This window comes from Cucumis melo, chromosome 4, assembly GCF_025177605.1.
Source record: "Cucumis melo cultivar AY chromosome 4, USDA_Cmelo_AY_1.0, whole genome shotgun sequence".
Classification (NCBI taxonomy): Eukaryota; Viridiplantae; Streptophyta; class Magnoliopsida; order Cucurbitales; family Cucurbitaceae; genus Cucumis; species Cucumis melo.
Window position 1 is genome coordinate 268,369 of NC_066860.1, and position 11,035 is coordinate 279,403.

General features: G+C 37.5%; 3 protein-coding genes and 1 long non-coding RNA gene across 4 annotated transcripts; all 4 read left to right on the forward strand.

The window, feature by feature from the left end:
* Positions 1–554: 554 nt before the first annotated feature.
* LOC127149004 (uncharacterized) lies at positions 555–2,450 on the forward strand. The gene is made up of 3 exons (XR_007820177.1): positions 555–704; positions 2,137–2,250; positions 2,341–2,450. It is a non-coding gene; the product is annotated as an uncharacterized LOC127149004 (long non-coding RNA).
* A 296-nt stretch (positions 2,451–2,746) lies between these two features.
* LOC127149005 (uncharacterized) lies at positions 2,747–3,823 on the forward strand. The gene is made up of 4 exons (XM_051083438.1): positions 2,747–2,903; positions 2,979–3,170; positions 3,252–3,606; positions 3,692–3,823. Exons 1-3 carry the CDS (start codon positions 2,854–2,856, stop codon positions 3,520–3,522), a joined length of 513 nt encoding a protein of 170 aa, XP_050939395.1. The 5' UTR covers positions 2,747–2,853; the 3' UTR covers positions 3,523–3,606; positions 3,692–3,823.
* A 956-nt stretch (positions 3,824–4,779) lies between these two features.
* Positions 4,780–5,700, forward strand: LOC107992222 (protein EXORDIUM-like 4). Its single transcript, XM_017048041.2, has one exon. The coding sequence runs from the start codon at positions 4,780–4,782 to the stop codon at positions 5,698–5,700; it is 921 nt and encodes a 306-aa protein (XP_016903530.2).
* Positions 5,701–8,132: 2,432 nt separating this feature from the next.
* On the forward strand, positions 8,133–11,035 carry LOC103503447 (uncharacterized). Its single transcript, XM_008467633.3, has 5 exons — positions 8,133–8,777; positions 9,193–9,455; positions 9,813–9,930; positions 10,244–10,452; positions 10,544–11,035. Exons 1-5 carry the CDS (start codon positions 8,370–8,372, stop codon positions 10,968–10,970), a joined length of 1,425 nt encoding a protein of 474 aa, XP_008465855.2. The 5' UTR covers positions 8,133–8,369; the 3' UTR covers positions 10,971–11,035.

Below are 11,035 nucleotides of genomic sequence, written 5' to 3' on the forward strand. Positions count from 1 at the left end.
TTGTAATCTTATGAAATATTAATTTCTTTGGTCAATAGGCCTAATAGTTTTGCAACCTAGGGTATGGTCAGAAAGAGAGGTTAATAATTTTGCAATGCAATCTTATACAAACTCATTGTATAAGATATATTTACTCTCATGTCTCCACATAAACAATTTGGATTGCAATATTGTAACCTTTACAAAGTAGATCATATTTCACTACAAGAAAATGGAGCATTTTCGACGCCGACAATCACGTCGGCAAAAAGAACGTCGGGAATAAGGGCTTTCCCGACGCCCTCAACAACGCGTCGGGAGATGCGTCGGGAAAACCATCTTTCCCGACGCACCACGAAGGCGTCGGCAAGAATACGTCGGGGAAAAGGGGTTTTTCCCGACGCCGTGAACAGTGCGTCGGGAGAGGCGTCGGGAATAGGGGTTTTTCCCGACACCTCGTGAAATGTCGGGAAAAGGGGTTTAATGAGCGTCGGGAATTCCCCTTTTCCCGACGCATTTTGAGGGATTTCCCGACGCCACGTCACTGTGTCGGGAAATCCCCTTTAAATTCGTTTCAGTTCTGTATTCACAGAACCGAAACCGAGAGGAGGAGAAAAAGAAAGGAGAAGAAGAAGAAGTCGCCGCCGTGCATAATCCTTTTGTTCCGCCGCCGTCCGTCGCCGACCGCCCTCGCCGTTGTTCCTCGTCGCCGTCTGCCACTTTAGGTAAGTGAAATATGTAAATTTATTTAGTTTAAGTTTATGTTTTAGGGTTTTTTTTGATAAAAATTAGTTTAGGGTTATTTTTTATGAAAATTAGTTTAGGATTTTCTTTTGGAATAGATTTTTGTTTGTTAAATGTATTTTTGTATAGAGTGTGTGTAATTTGTGGTTGAATTGAAATTTGAAATTTGAATGGTTTAGGATTTTTGTTTTAGAAAATTGAATAAAATTGAATGGGGGTTGAATTGGGGGAGGGGGTTTATTGTTAAATTGAAAATTGAATTGGGAGGGGGGTTTATATTTGAATTGAAAATTGAAAATTGAAATTGGAGGGGAGGGGGGGTTAATAGTTAAATTGAATTAGGGGGGATGTATAGTTAAATTTAAAATTGAATTGGAGGGAGGGGGTTTAAGTTAAATTGAAAATTGAAATTGGGGGGGGGGGGGGAGGGGAATTTATAGTTGAATGGAAAATTGAAATTGGAGGGGGGGAGTGGAGTTAATAGTTAAATTGAATTAGGGGGGATGTATAGTTAAATTTAAAATTGAATTGGAGGGAGGGGGTTTAAGTTAAATTGAAAATTGAAATTGGGGGAGGGGGGAGGGGAATTTATAGTTGAATGAAAAATTGAAATTGGAGGGGGGAGTTAATAGTTAAATTGAATTGGGAATGTAATATGTGGGTTAAGATTTGTTTTGGCTATCCTGCAGTTATGGTAGCTTTTTTGTTCTGAATTTGTTTATGTTTGGGGTTGCTATCCTGCAGTTATGGTAGCCTTTTTTGTTTTGAATTTGTTTATGTTTGGGATGGCTATCCTGCAGTTATGGTAGCCTTTTTTGTTTTGAATTTGCTGGTATCAAGGGGTGGTAGTTAGGATAGCTTGAAGTATTTTGTTGTTAATAATTAGGTTGTGTTGGCTATCCTGCAGTTATGTTAGCCTTTGTAGTTTGGAGGGGTTTGTAGGATGCGAAGATATTTTGAAGTATTTTGTTGTTAATAATTAGGTTGTGTTGGCTATCCTGCAGTTATGGATAAGGGTTGGATGAAACTTAGAAATAAGTTATCCCTTGAGTATAGACATGGAGTGACCCAATTTTTAGAATTTGCCAAATTTCACGTTGAATCCCCCTACTACACATAATGGGTGTATCATGGAGAGTTATTAAGCTATAGAGGTACAGAACTTTTAAGAGCAGCGTTTCCAATGTGTAATAGTACTATTCCTAGTTCATTTTATGAAGCAAAACGAAAACTTCGTGACTTGGGCTTGGGATACGAGATTATTCACGCACATATTTATATCTAGTTTATATATTTTGATTCTAGTGACAAATTAAACCACGTATGCACATATTTATATCTAGTTTATATATTTTGATTCTAGCTATGTGTTTGTATTTGGTTATTGAATGTTTGTTTTTTATATGTCCATAGTCATTATGTCATATCGACGATCAAATTTTATGGAGACGGACGATATGTTCCTCCAGTTTGAGGAGGATTTAGATAACATTGCGGGAGGGTCGTCATCTGTGGGCGACAATACGGGTGAGTCTAAGAATTTTATTCATTTTTAACTTACAAATATTTCATATAGGGGTTCCTAACTTTATATCTTATTGTCTATTTATTGAGCAGGGTCTTCTTCTCAACAAACGACTCCGACTCCTAGGAGACGTGCGCAGTCTCGACTTTTGGAGTTAGAGCGCCACGTTGCAATAAATGGGCGCATTCCGATGACGATCGCCCCTGGAGTGGAGAAGCCTATTTCTCCACACGCCGTTCGCTTCAGCCAAGCGATAGGCGTGTGCGTGCGAAAGACATTTCCCGTCCGCTGTCTTAAATGGGCGGATGTTGGGAGAGAATACATTGAGGTCGTCAAGGGCGACCTCCAGGTAATTAAATGCACTACACATTTATATATGATTTCATTTGAAATATATCTAACTTTAACCAATCTAATGTGTTATGTTTGTAATGTGCAGCGATTGTTTGTGCTTGATTTCAATGATCAAGCAATGAACAGGATTGTTGAGCATCAGATGCTCACGACCTTTAAAGAGTTCCGGGCCGACTGTCATAGACATTTCAAAAAGTACAGCGACCCGGAGGAGGCTCGTGCCAACCCACCAAACGCATTGGTTGGACGTGATGAGGATTGACACTTCCTCTGCGACCATTATATCAGCCGTGCATTCCAGGTATTTGTCATGATTAATTATGATAACAAGTTTTAATATGTATAAGAAATAAACAATATAATTGTTTTAATGCAGGAGCAATCACGGACAAACAAGGCTGCTAGACAGAAGCAGCCTTACAATCATTGTAGCGGGTCCAAGTCGTTTCTACAACGACAGTATGAGCTCGCTGAAAGAAGAGGGCAGCCGGTCGATCGTGTGGAATTGTTCCGGGAAACACACGTTCGAGCTGGGACATTCGTGTCGCAGGCCGCCGAGGATGCGCATGTAAGTTATACCCTTATTAATTATCCACTTTTATTATATATTTTTGCGCGTTACCTAACATAATTTTTAAATTTGTTGCAGAATCAAATGCTGGAACTCCAATCCCAGCCTACCCCAGAGGGTAGTCAGCCACTCTCTGAGGATGAGATATGCGATCAGGTGTTGGGTAGACGACCAGGCTACTCAAAAGGCCTTGGTTGGGGACCCAAGCCGAAGGCCCGCAGAACGGCAAGTGCAAGCAGTTCGTCGACATCTTGTTCGCAATCTACACAAAAAGAGATTGAATTACAAGCTAAACTTCATGAAGCTTTGGAACGGATTGAAGTACAAGATAGAAATCACCAAGCATTAGCTTCACAAGTGGAAGCTATGAAAAAGATGATTGAAGACCTAACTCGTGCACAACAGGGACCACCACATGATCCCTAGCTCTACGGTACGTCGTATATGTCTCTATTATTCTTAAGTTTTTGCAATATATGATTATGTATTAAACTTAGTTATTTTTATACCATTTTTAGGACCGAAGGTGTAGAATGACGCGCATACGCACCTCGTTAGGAGATTGGGTCTTATGTTTATGTTTTTTCTATATTGAGAACTATATTTTCTTGTAGTCAACTTATTCGTATTATTAATTTTAATTCTATTTTTTTTAATTTGTGTTTGTATATTTATTAATTTAATCCAAAACGTCGCGAAATTTTTTTGAGCAATCCGAACATCATTGTGAATGTTTGAGCAAAATATTATAAGGAAAAAAGTAAAAATAAAATATTTAAAAAAATATATAAAAAATATTTCCCGACGTTCATTACGTCGGAAAAAAAAACGTCGGAAAATAGGTTTTCCCGACGCCGGGAGATGCGTCGGCATAGACGGCGTCGGGAATAAGGTTTTCCCGACGCCTTTATGCCGACGCATCTCCCGGCGTCGGGATATCCTTTCCCGACGTACTTTGCATTTTCGCCGACGTATTTGTGCGTCGGGAGTACCCACGTCTCTTGTAGTGTTTATAGTGTTACCAAGACAAAATACATAAACTTTATCCATGTATTATAGACCATTTAGGTTATTAGTTGAACCAAATTTACTATATACTATAGTTCACGTTCCATTTCTCCACCACACATAAACAAGATTAAAACTTATTCTTTTATCCTTGTTTTTGTGTGGTGGGAAGATAGAGAAGTATCTAGATCACATGCAATCATTTTTTTTTTTTTTTTGAATTGTACTTTTAATTCGAAAAGTAAAAATAAGAGGACCTGACTACATGCCGAGACTGCAAAGAGTACTGGCCAACTAGCACCTAAGATTTACCCAACAACAATAAAAGCTCCCAAACAAAATATTGAAAAGAAACAATGAACGTTTAAATGGTAATTGACACTAATAATAGAAAAAGAAAAAGAACAAAAGAATAGAAACGGTAAAAGTGGAGGGATCTGAAAAGAGGAAAGCCAATAGTTGTCCAATTATAACGCAATTATCCAACAACACCAACTCCATATAAAATCCCCTACCAGACCGAAATGTCAGAAACGGGAAGGAAGATTTAGCACTACAACAATCAACCTAAAGAAAAAAAAAACAAAAAACAAAAAAAATGGAGTGTTGTAGGCGAATTCAAAGTTCACCATTTGGGTTAGTAGCCATCTCCCTTCTCCTGGTTTTGTTGGTGAGTGTCCCTAAGGCAGATGCCAACACGGATCCATTGACCGCATTAGATAACCACGGCGGGCAGATGCTTAAAGGCAAGCTGGATTTGTCGGTGGTATTCTACGGGCAATTCGGACGGATCCAGAAGAACACACTGAGGGCATTTTTGAAGTCGTTGAATCAAAAAGGTCCAGCTGGGTCTGGTTCACAAGTCTCGTCCTGGTGGCGCATGGTTAGCTCCTACGTTCCAGGGGCTGCCGAAATTAAAGTCAAGGTTGTGAAACAATACGTGGATCCCAATTACTCTCTTGGAAAAGTTATGACTCGTGATTTCATTAAGATTCTTGTCAAAAACGCCGTCGTGGGATTGCCAGGTGCTATCCCCGTGATTGTGGGAGCCAGAGACGTGACGGTTGAAGGGCTTTGCATGGGGAAATGCGCAGAGCATGGAGTTATTGATAAAATTCCATACGTGATTATTGGGAACCCAGAGACGGAGTGCCCAGGAGCCTGTGCATGGCCATTCCACCGTGCCGACTACGGCCCTGCTGGTGCCATCCTCAAGCCGCCAAGCGGCGATGTCGGGGCGGATGCCATGGTCGTGGCATTGGCCTCTGGCTTGGCCTCCGTCGTCACCAATCCCTATCTTACAGGCTTATACCAGCTGGGCGAGAAGGCTAACATGATCGAGGCCTCCACCGCCTGCCCAGGCATGTTTGGCACTGGAGCCACCCCTGGCTACCCTGGCAAGGTTGCCGTTGACCCCCACACTGGCGGCGCTTACAATGCAGTTGGCTTTAAGGGCAAGAAGTTTCTTCTTCCTGCTCTTTGGAACCCAAAGACGTCCTCTTGTTGGACTGTCATGTAAACCAATCTTCTTGTTTATTTGTTTATTCCCATTTTTGTTTCCTATTCATTTTAACTCTGTTCTTTTTGTCTTCTGCATTGAAATGTAAAGTTCCAAATAAAAATTAAAAATTCATATTCAACCCCTTGAATTTCATGTTCAACCTTTTTTTTTCTTGTTCCACCTCTTCAGTTTTTGTCATTATTCTTACTACTAGTGCATAATATATAGACCAATGCAAGGGACACTTCTATGTTGGGCTCCTTTGACAATGTTTTTGTTTTTCTTCTTGTTAATGCATGTTTCAAGATCTACTTATATATGTGATAATTATTTCTTTTCTTGTTTATAGAAAAAATAAACAAAATAATTTTTTTTATAATTATTTCTTGGGTTAATTTTTATAAATATAACACAATAAAGTACTTAATTATATCTAAATGTAACAAAATCAAAAAGTCCACGAAGCCCGTATAAATTTTTCATAAATTTCAGATTTGTTCTTAATATTGCGAACCGTCATTTCTCTTTCCTCTTCTCCTTTTGCTATTTGTCATTTATTAATCTTCTCTTGTCCTCTTCTATTTTTACTTATTTCAGATTTTCTTCAGCTCCTCCTTTTATCTGTTTGTGAGTAAATAAAATATAGATTTCTTACAACTTTCTTTCTTCTATTTTTATTCATCTTCTTTTTCTATCTTTCATCATCTTTATTTTCTTTCTTACAACTCCTCTTCCAAAATATCAAGATCGTTTAAATATCACTTTCGTATGATCTAAACAATCATTTAGATTTGAAGCATTTTTTTCATCGTTAAAAAGAACTACACGATTATGTAACATTTTCTATACGATCGTGTATCATGATCATTTAGAACAAAAATCCCACGAAGCATTTTTCCATCGTTAAAAAGAACTACACTATCGTGTATCATTTTCTATACGATCATGCATTATTTTTCTACACGATCGCATATCATGATCATTTAAAAGAAGAATTACACATCATTTTTTTCATCATTAAAAAAAACTACACGATTGAGTATCGTGTCCGGCCTACACGATGATCGTATATCATTTCCTACAGGATTGTATATCATGATCATTTAGAAGAAGAAATACACGCGTGTGTGTAGCTGGTGTTGATACTACCTACAAGATCTTGTACCATTTCCTACATGATCGCATATCATGATCATTTAGAAGAAGAATTACACGCGTGCGTGTGGCCGATTAATCGTATGTTGACTATGACATTTTCAGTATTTTCCAACATGAGCTTTTTTTCGTTTTCAAAATTATTCTATACAATGTAAAGATTTTACCGATTTGTTATATTTTTTAAAAACACTCTTATAAATCTCTTATAAATATCATGAAAATATGAAATATCGACATATTTATGTGAATTTAAATTAGGGGTCTTTTAAAAAATATAACGAAACAAAATATTTACCCTCTATAAAACAATTTCGAATATGAAAAAGACCCGCCGACCTACAATGGAAAAGACCAAAAATGCCCGTCAACACTCGATTAATTTGGCACTTGCACTTAATATATTTGGCACTCGCGCACGTATACATAATATATTTGATACCAAAATCGTTTAGATTTGGTTATATGATCGTTTAGATTATTTGGCTATCCAAATCTAAATGATTTTTTTTAAGATTTCTTTATACACGTTCTTTCGAAATTCCTTTTATACACCTTACATATGTCTATGAGTAGCCAAATCTTTTTTATATATATATTTTTACTTTTTTAGATTTGAGTAGCCAAATCTAAGCTTAAGATTCTTGTTTGCACCCGATCATTTAGATTTGGAAACGGTCCTATTTCGGGCTCAAATTATTTTTTTCAAGATTTTTTATATTTGGTATACGAAGCAAGTAATACAAGATTTATTGATTGAAAAACAAGATCAGTATTTCAAAAAATATATAAAAGAAAAATGGACTATGGAAAGGAAAAATGAAGAGAAAGAGAAGAAAGACGATGAAAAGGAAAATCTGGAATATTTAAACCTGAAATATTTAAAAAAAAATGGTTCGTTCATGGCTTTTTGATTTTGTTATACGCACCGTACATATTTTGTCGATATTTATGAAAATTAATCTTGATTTTAACTTAAAATTTTGGCGTTTTTATTTTGAGTGCTAGTAAATTAGGTGTAAAATTTAGAAGAATATTTATGAAACTTTTCAATGTTAGATAATATTTGTTTAAACAAACCTTTAACGTTTTCTAATTAGGTATTGAATCATTTTTAAAGTTAAAGAAATCTTTTTTAAACTTTGAAAATTTTTGAGTAATTTAGAGGCATACAACAAACTTTTGAAGCATCTTTTATAATTTAGTCCAAAAGAAAAATTGTAATTCAACCGTGATGGAAAGTCAAAGATAAGAAAATAAATGCCGTGAAGCGATATGAAGGAATCCTGCAAGGTCCACGTTGTGTTTAGAATAATGAAAGAAGAGGATTTCAATTCAGAAGGCATTGAGATTGTTATCTGGACAGAAGAACCCAACTGTTTCTTTATAAAATTAGCCAAAATGGTGAGGAAATGGGTATGGAGCGGTGGGTGGCTAAGCTGAGTTCTGCCATTTTTGCCATTCCCATTCCCATTCCCATTCAGCACCACTCGCTTCAAATCCATTGGCTTAACTGATTTCCCATTCCCACTATGTCTCTCTATTTTCCCATCTCTTCTCTTCCTCAAATTCAGCTTCCCTTTTCTTCTCCACCTCTCTCTTCCCCTAATTTCACTCCTATTCCTTCTCTTCCTTCTCCCTCTTCTTCTTCTTCTTCTTCATATTCACCTTCTTCCCTCTCTTTCACTTTCATTCACCGATGCAGATTCTCTTCAATGGCCGGAGGCTTCGATTCTTTCAACGCTTTCGTTTCCTGTCGTGTTTTTAGCGGCTATGGCACAGGGGAGTTTTCTAGTGGTAGTGAGGAAGAAGAGGAAGATGATGAAGGGAATGGTTCTGATGAGGATCTCCTGGTCGGAATTGAACATCTCCATGACATTAATCCCTCTTCTTCTCGTTTGCCTGACAGATGGGACGTCTTGGGGCTTGGTCAAGCTATGGTAATTTCCCCATTTCTTTTTCTTTTTCTTCAACTAATTTCTTCGGATTCCTTTTCGGGTTTTTGGTGGTGTTCCATTCTATTAACATACTCTGATAACTTTCTGATTTAACATACTGTACAAATTAGTATTGTATTGAGCCGTGGCACTTGGTTCAAGGAAATGATTATTAGTATTGTATTGATGTACTTGGTTCAAGGAAATGAATTGGAATAACTTTTGATTGAGTATTTTACGGTATTACTGTATACATTGTTTATATAGTGTAAGAGTTTTGATTTTGAACAACTTAATTCGAAAACCCTTGTCACATCGATCTCAACAGAATTTTGTAGATCATAATGTTTATTGGAACAACTGTTTGATATGGTTGGGCTAATTCTTGCGTCTTTGATTGTTGTGGCAATGTGTTTAGGTAGATTTTTCTGGTATGGTAGATGACGAGTTTCTGAAGAAACTGGGTTTAGAGAAGGGTATAAGGAAGGTTGTAAATCATGAGGAAAGAGGTAGAGTATTGCGGGCAATGGACGGTCGCAGCTATAAGGCGGCTGCTGGCGGATCTCTTTCGAACAGCCTGGTGGCCTTGGCAAGGCTGGGTATTAGACCCATGAAAGGCCCTACTTTCAATGTAGCTATGACTGGTAGTATAGGGAGTGATCCATTGGGCAGCTTCTACAGGTCAGGCTCTAGTTTAAGTTCAATTTATAAGTCTTGTTTCAGAATGATATAATATTCTTCCCTTTCCCTTTCTTGATATCACTTTTTAGAGATATATACTGCCCACCCTCATTTCTGAAACTATAGACAATGAGACTTGATTTTGTACATTTATGTTTTAGTTTAAAACTGATAGATTGATGGAAAAAAAGTCTTAAACTGTCGACTTATAGGAGGGTCCCTAGCAAGCAGTACAACAACGGAATTTCTGAGCCAAATTTTTTTTATAGGAAATTATTTGTTGAATGCTTCTCCTTTTGCTATCAAACTGAATACACGCTATAAGAATAACTTTTTATGCTTTAATCTGTTTCATAGGTCAAAACTAAGTCGTGCGAATGTACATTTTCTTTCTCCTCCCGTCAAGGATGGGACAACAGGAACAGTCATTGTTCTTACTACCCCTGATGCCCAGCGAACAATGCTTGCATATCAGGTAAACGTTTATTTGAACTTCTTTTCCAGAGCCACACCACATGTGAGAAAAACATAAATCTCCAATCTAGAAATGGTTACTTTGAAATCAGTTTTAGATGACCTATTCTCAACATGGTTGGAACGTTTATCGAACTGTAGTAACTCGTGTATTCAAGTATAACATCCTTTTTCTTATTTCTAGAGCTTGTACACTTGTGAAGACTTTTTAGTGCTTACGTTTTTTTTTTTTTTTTTACTTTTATTTTTTGGTATTGTAAATGATACATGGTAGAAAAATTAAAAGGAGTTCTGGATTTGTTATTTGATCTCAGGGTACATCTTCCACTGTGAATTATAGTCCAGCGTTAGCTAGTGTAATTAGCAAGACAAATGTACTTGTAGTTGAAGGGTATTTATTTGAACTGCCTGATACAATTAAAACGATTCAAAAAGCATGCGAGGAAGCACACCGAAGCGGTGCTCTAGTTGCAGTCACAGCTTCAGACGTCTCCTGCATCGAAAGACATTTTGACGATTTTTGGTAAATTTCTCTTTTTAAACTCTCTTTATGATTTCATGTCGTATGCTAGGAGGATAACACAAACAATGTGTTTTTCGTTTACCTATATCAGGGAAATTGTTGGAAACTTTGCGGATATTGTTTTTGCAAACCATGAAGAAGCGGCAGCTCTATGTCATTTTGACTCCAAGGAAAGTTCTATATCAGCTGTAAGGTATCTGAGTCATTTTGTTCCGCTTGTCTCGGTCACGGATGGGCACAGAGGTTCATACATAGGTGTCAAAGGAGAAGCAGTATATATCCCACCTTGTCCATGCGTACCTCTCGACACTTGTGGCGCTGGAGATGCCTATGCGTCAGGTATTTTGTACGGTATTTTGCAGGGAGTCTCAGATTTGAAAGAAATGGGAACATTTGCAGCGAAAATTGCGGCCAGAGTGGTCGGGCAACAGGGAACTCGTTTAAGGGTTCAAGATGCCATGGAGCTTGCAGATGCATTTTCTAGCTTTCAGTCTGATATTGGCTCATCACATGTGTAGACTGTAGTGTGCAACTTGAACATCAAGCCATCTTCTTTTTTAATAAAGTTCTCTTATCACACGTA

What these genes read in the sequence shown, in the direction of transcription:
- LOC127149005 (XM_051083438.1), top strand. Translation starts at nt 2,854, where the DNA reads ATGAGGATTGACACTTCCTCTGCGACCATTATATCAGCCGTGCATTCC. An exon ending in ATATCAGCCGTGCATTCCAG is followed by an intron (nt 2,904 to 2,978) that starts GTATTTGTCATG and finishes GTTTTAATGCAG; the next exon opens with GAGCAATCACGGACAAACAA. An exon ending in AGGCCGCCGAGGATGCGCAT is followed by an intron (nt 3,171 to 3,251) that starts GTAAGTTATACC and finishes AATTTGTTGCAG; the next exon opens with AATCAAATGCTGGAACTCCA.
- LOC103503447 (XM_008467633.3), top strand. Translation starts at nt 8,370, where the DNA reads ATGTCTCTCTATTTTCCCATCTCTTCTCTTCCTCAAATTCAGCTTCCC. An exon ending in CCATTGGGCAGCTTCTACAG is followed by an intron (nt 9,456 to 9,812) that starts GTCAGGCTCTAG and finishes TCTGTTTCATAG; the next exon opens with GTCAAAACTAAGTCGTGCGA. An exon ending in AGACATTTTGACGATTTTTG is followed by an intron (nt 10,453 to 10,543) that starts GTAAATTTCTCT and finishes TACCTATATCAG; the next exon opens with GGAAATTGTTGGAAACTTTG.
- LOC107992222 (XM_017048041.2), top strand. Translation starts at nt 4,780, where the DNA reads ATGGAGTGTTGTAGGCGAATTCAAAGTTCACCATTTGGGTTAGTAGCC.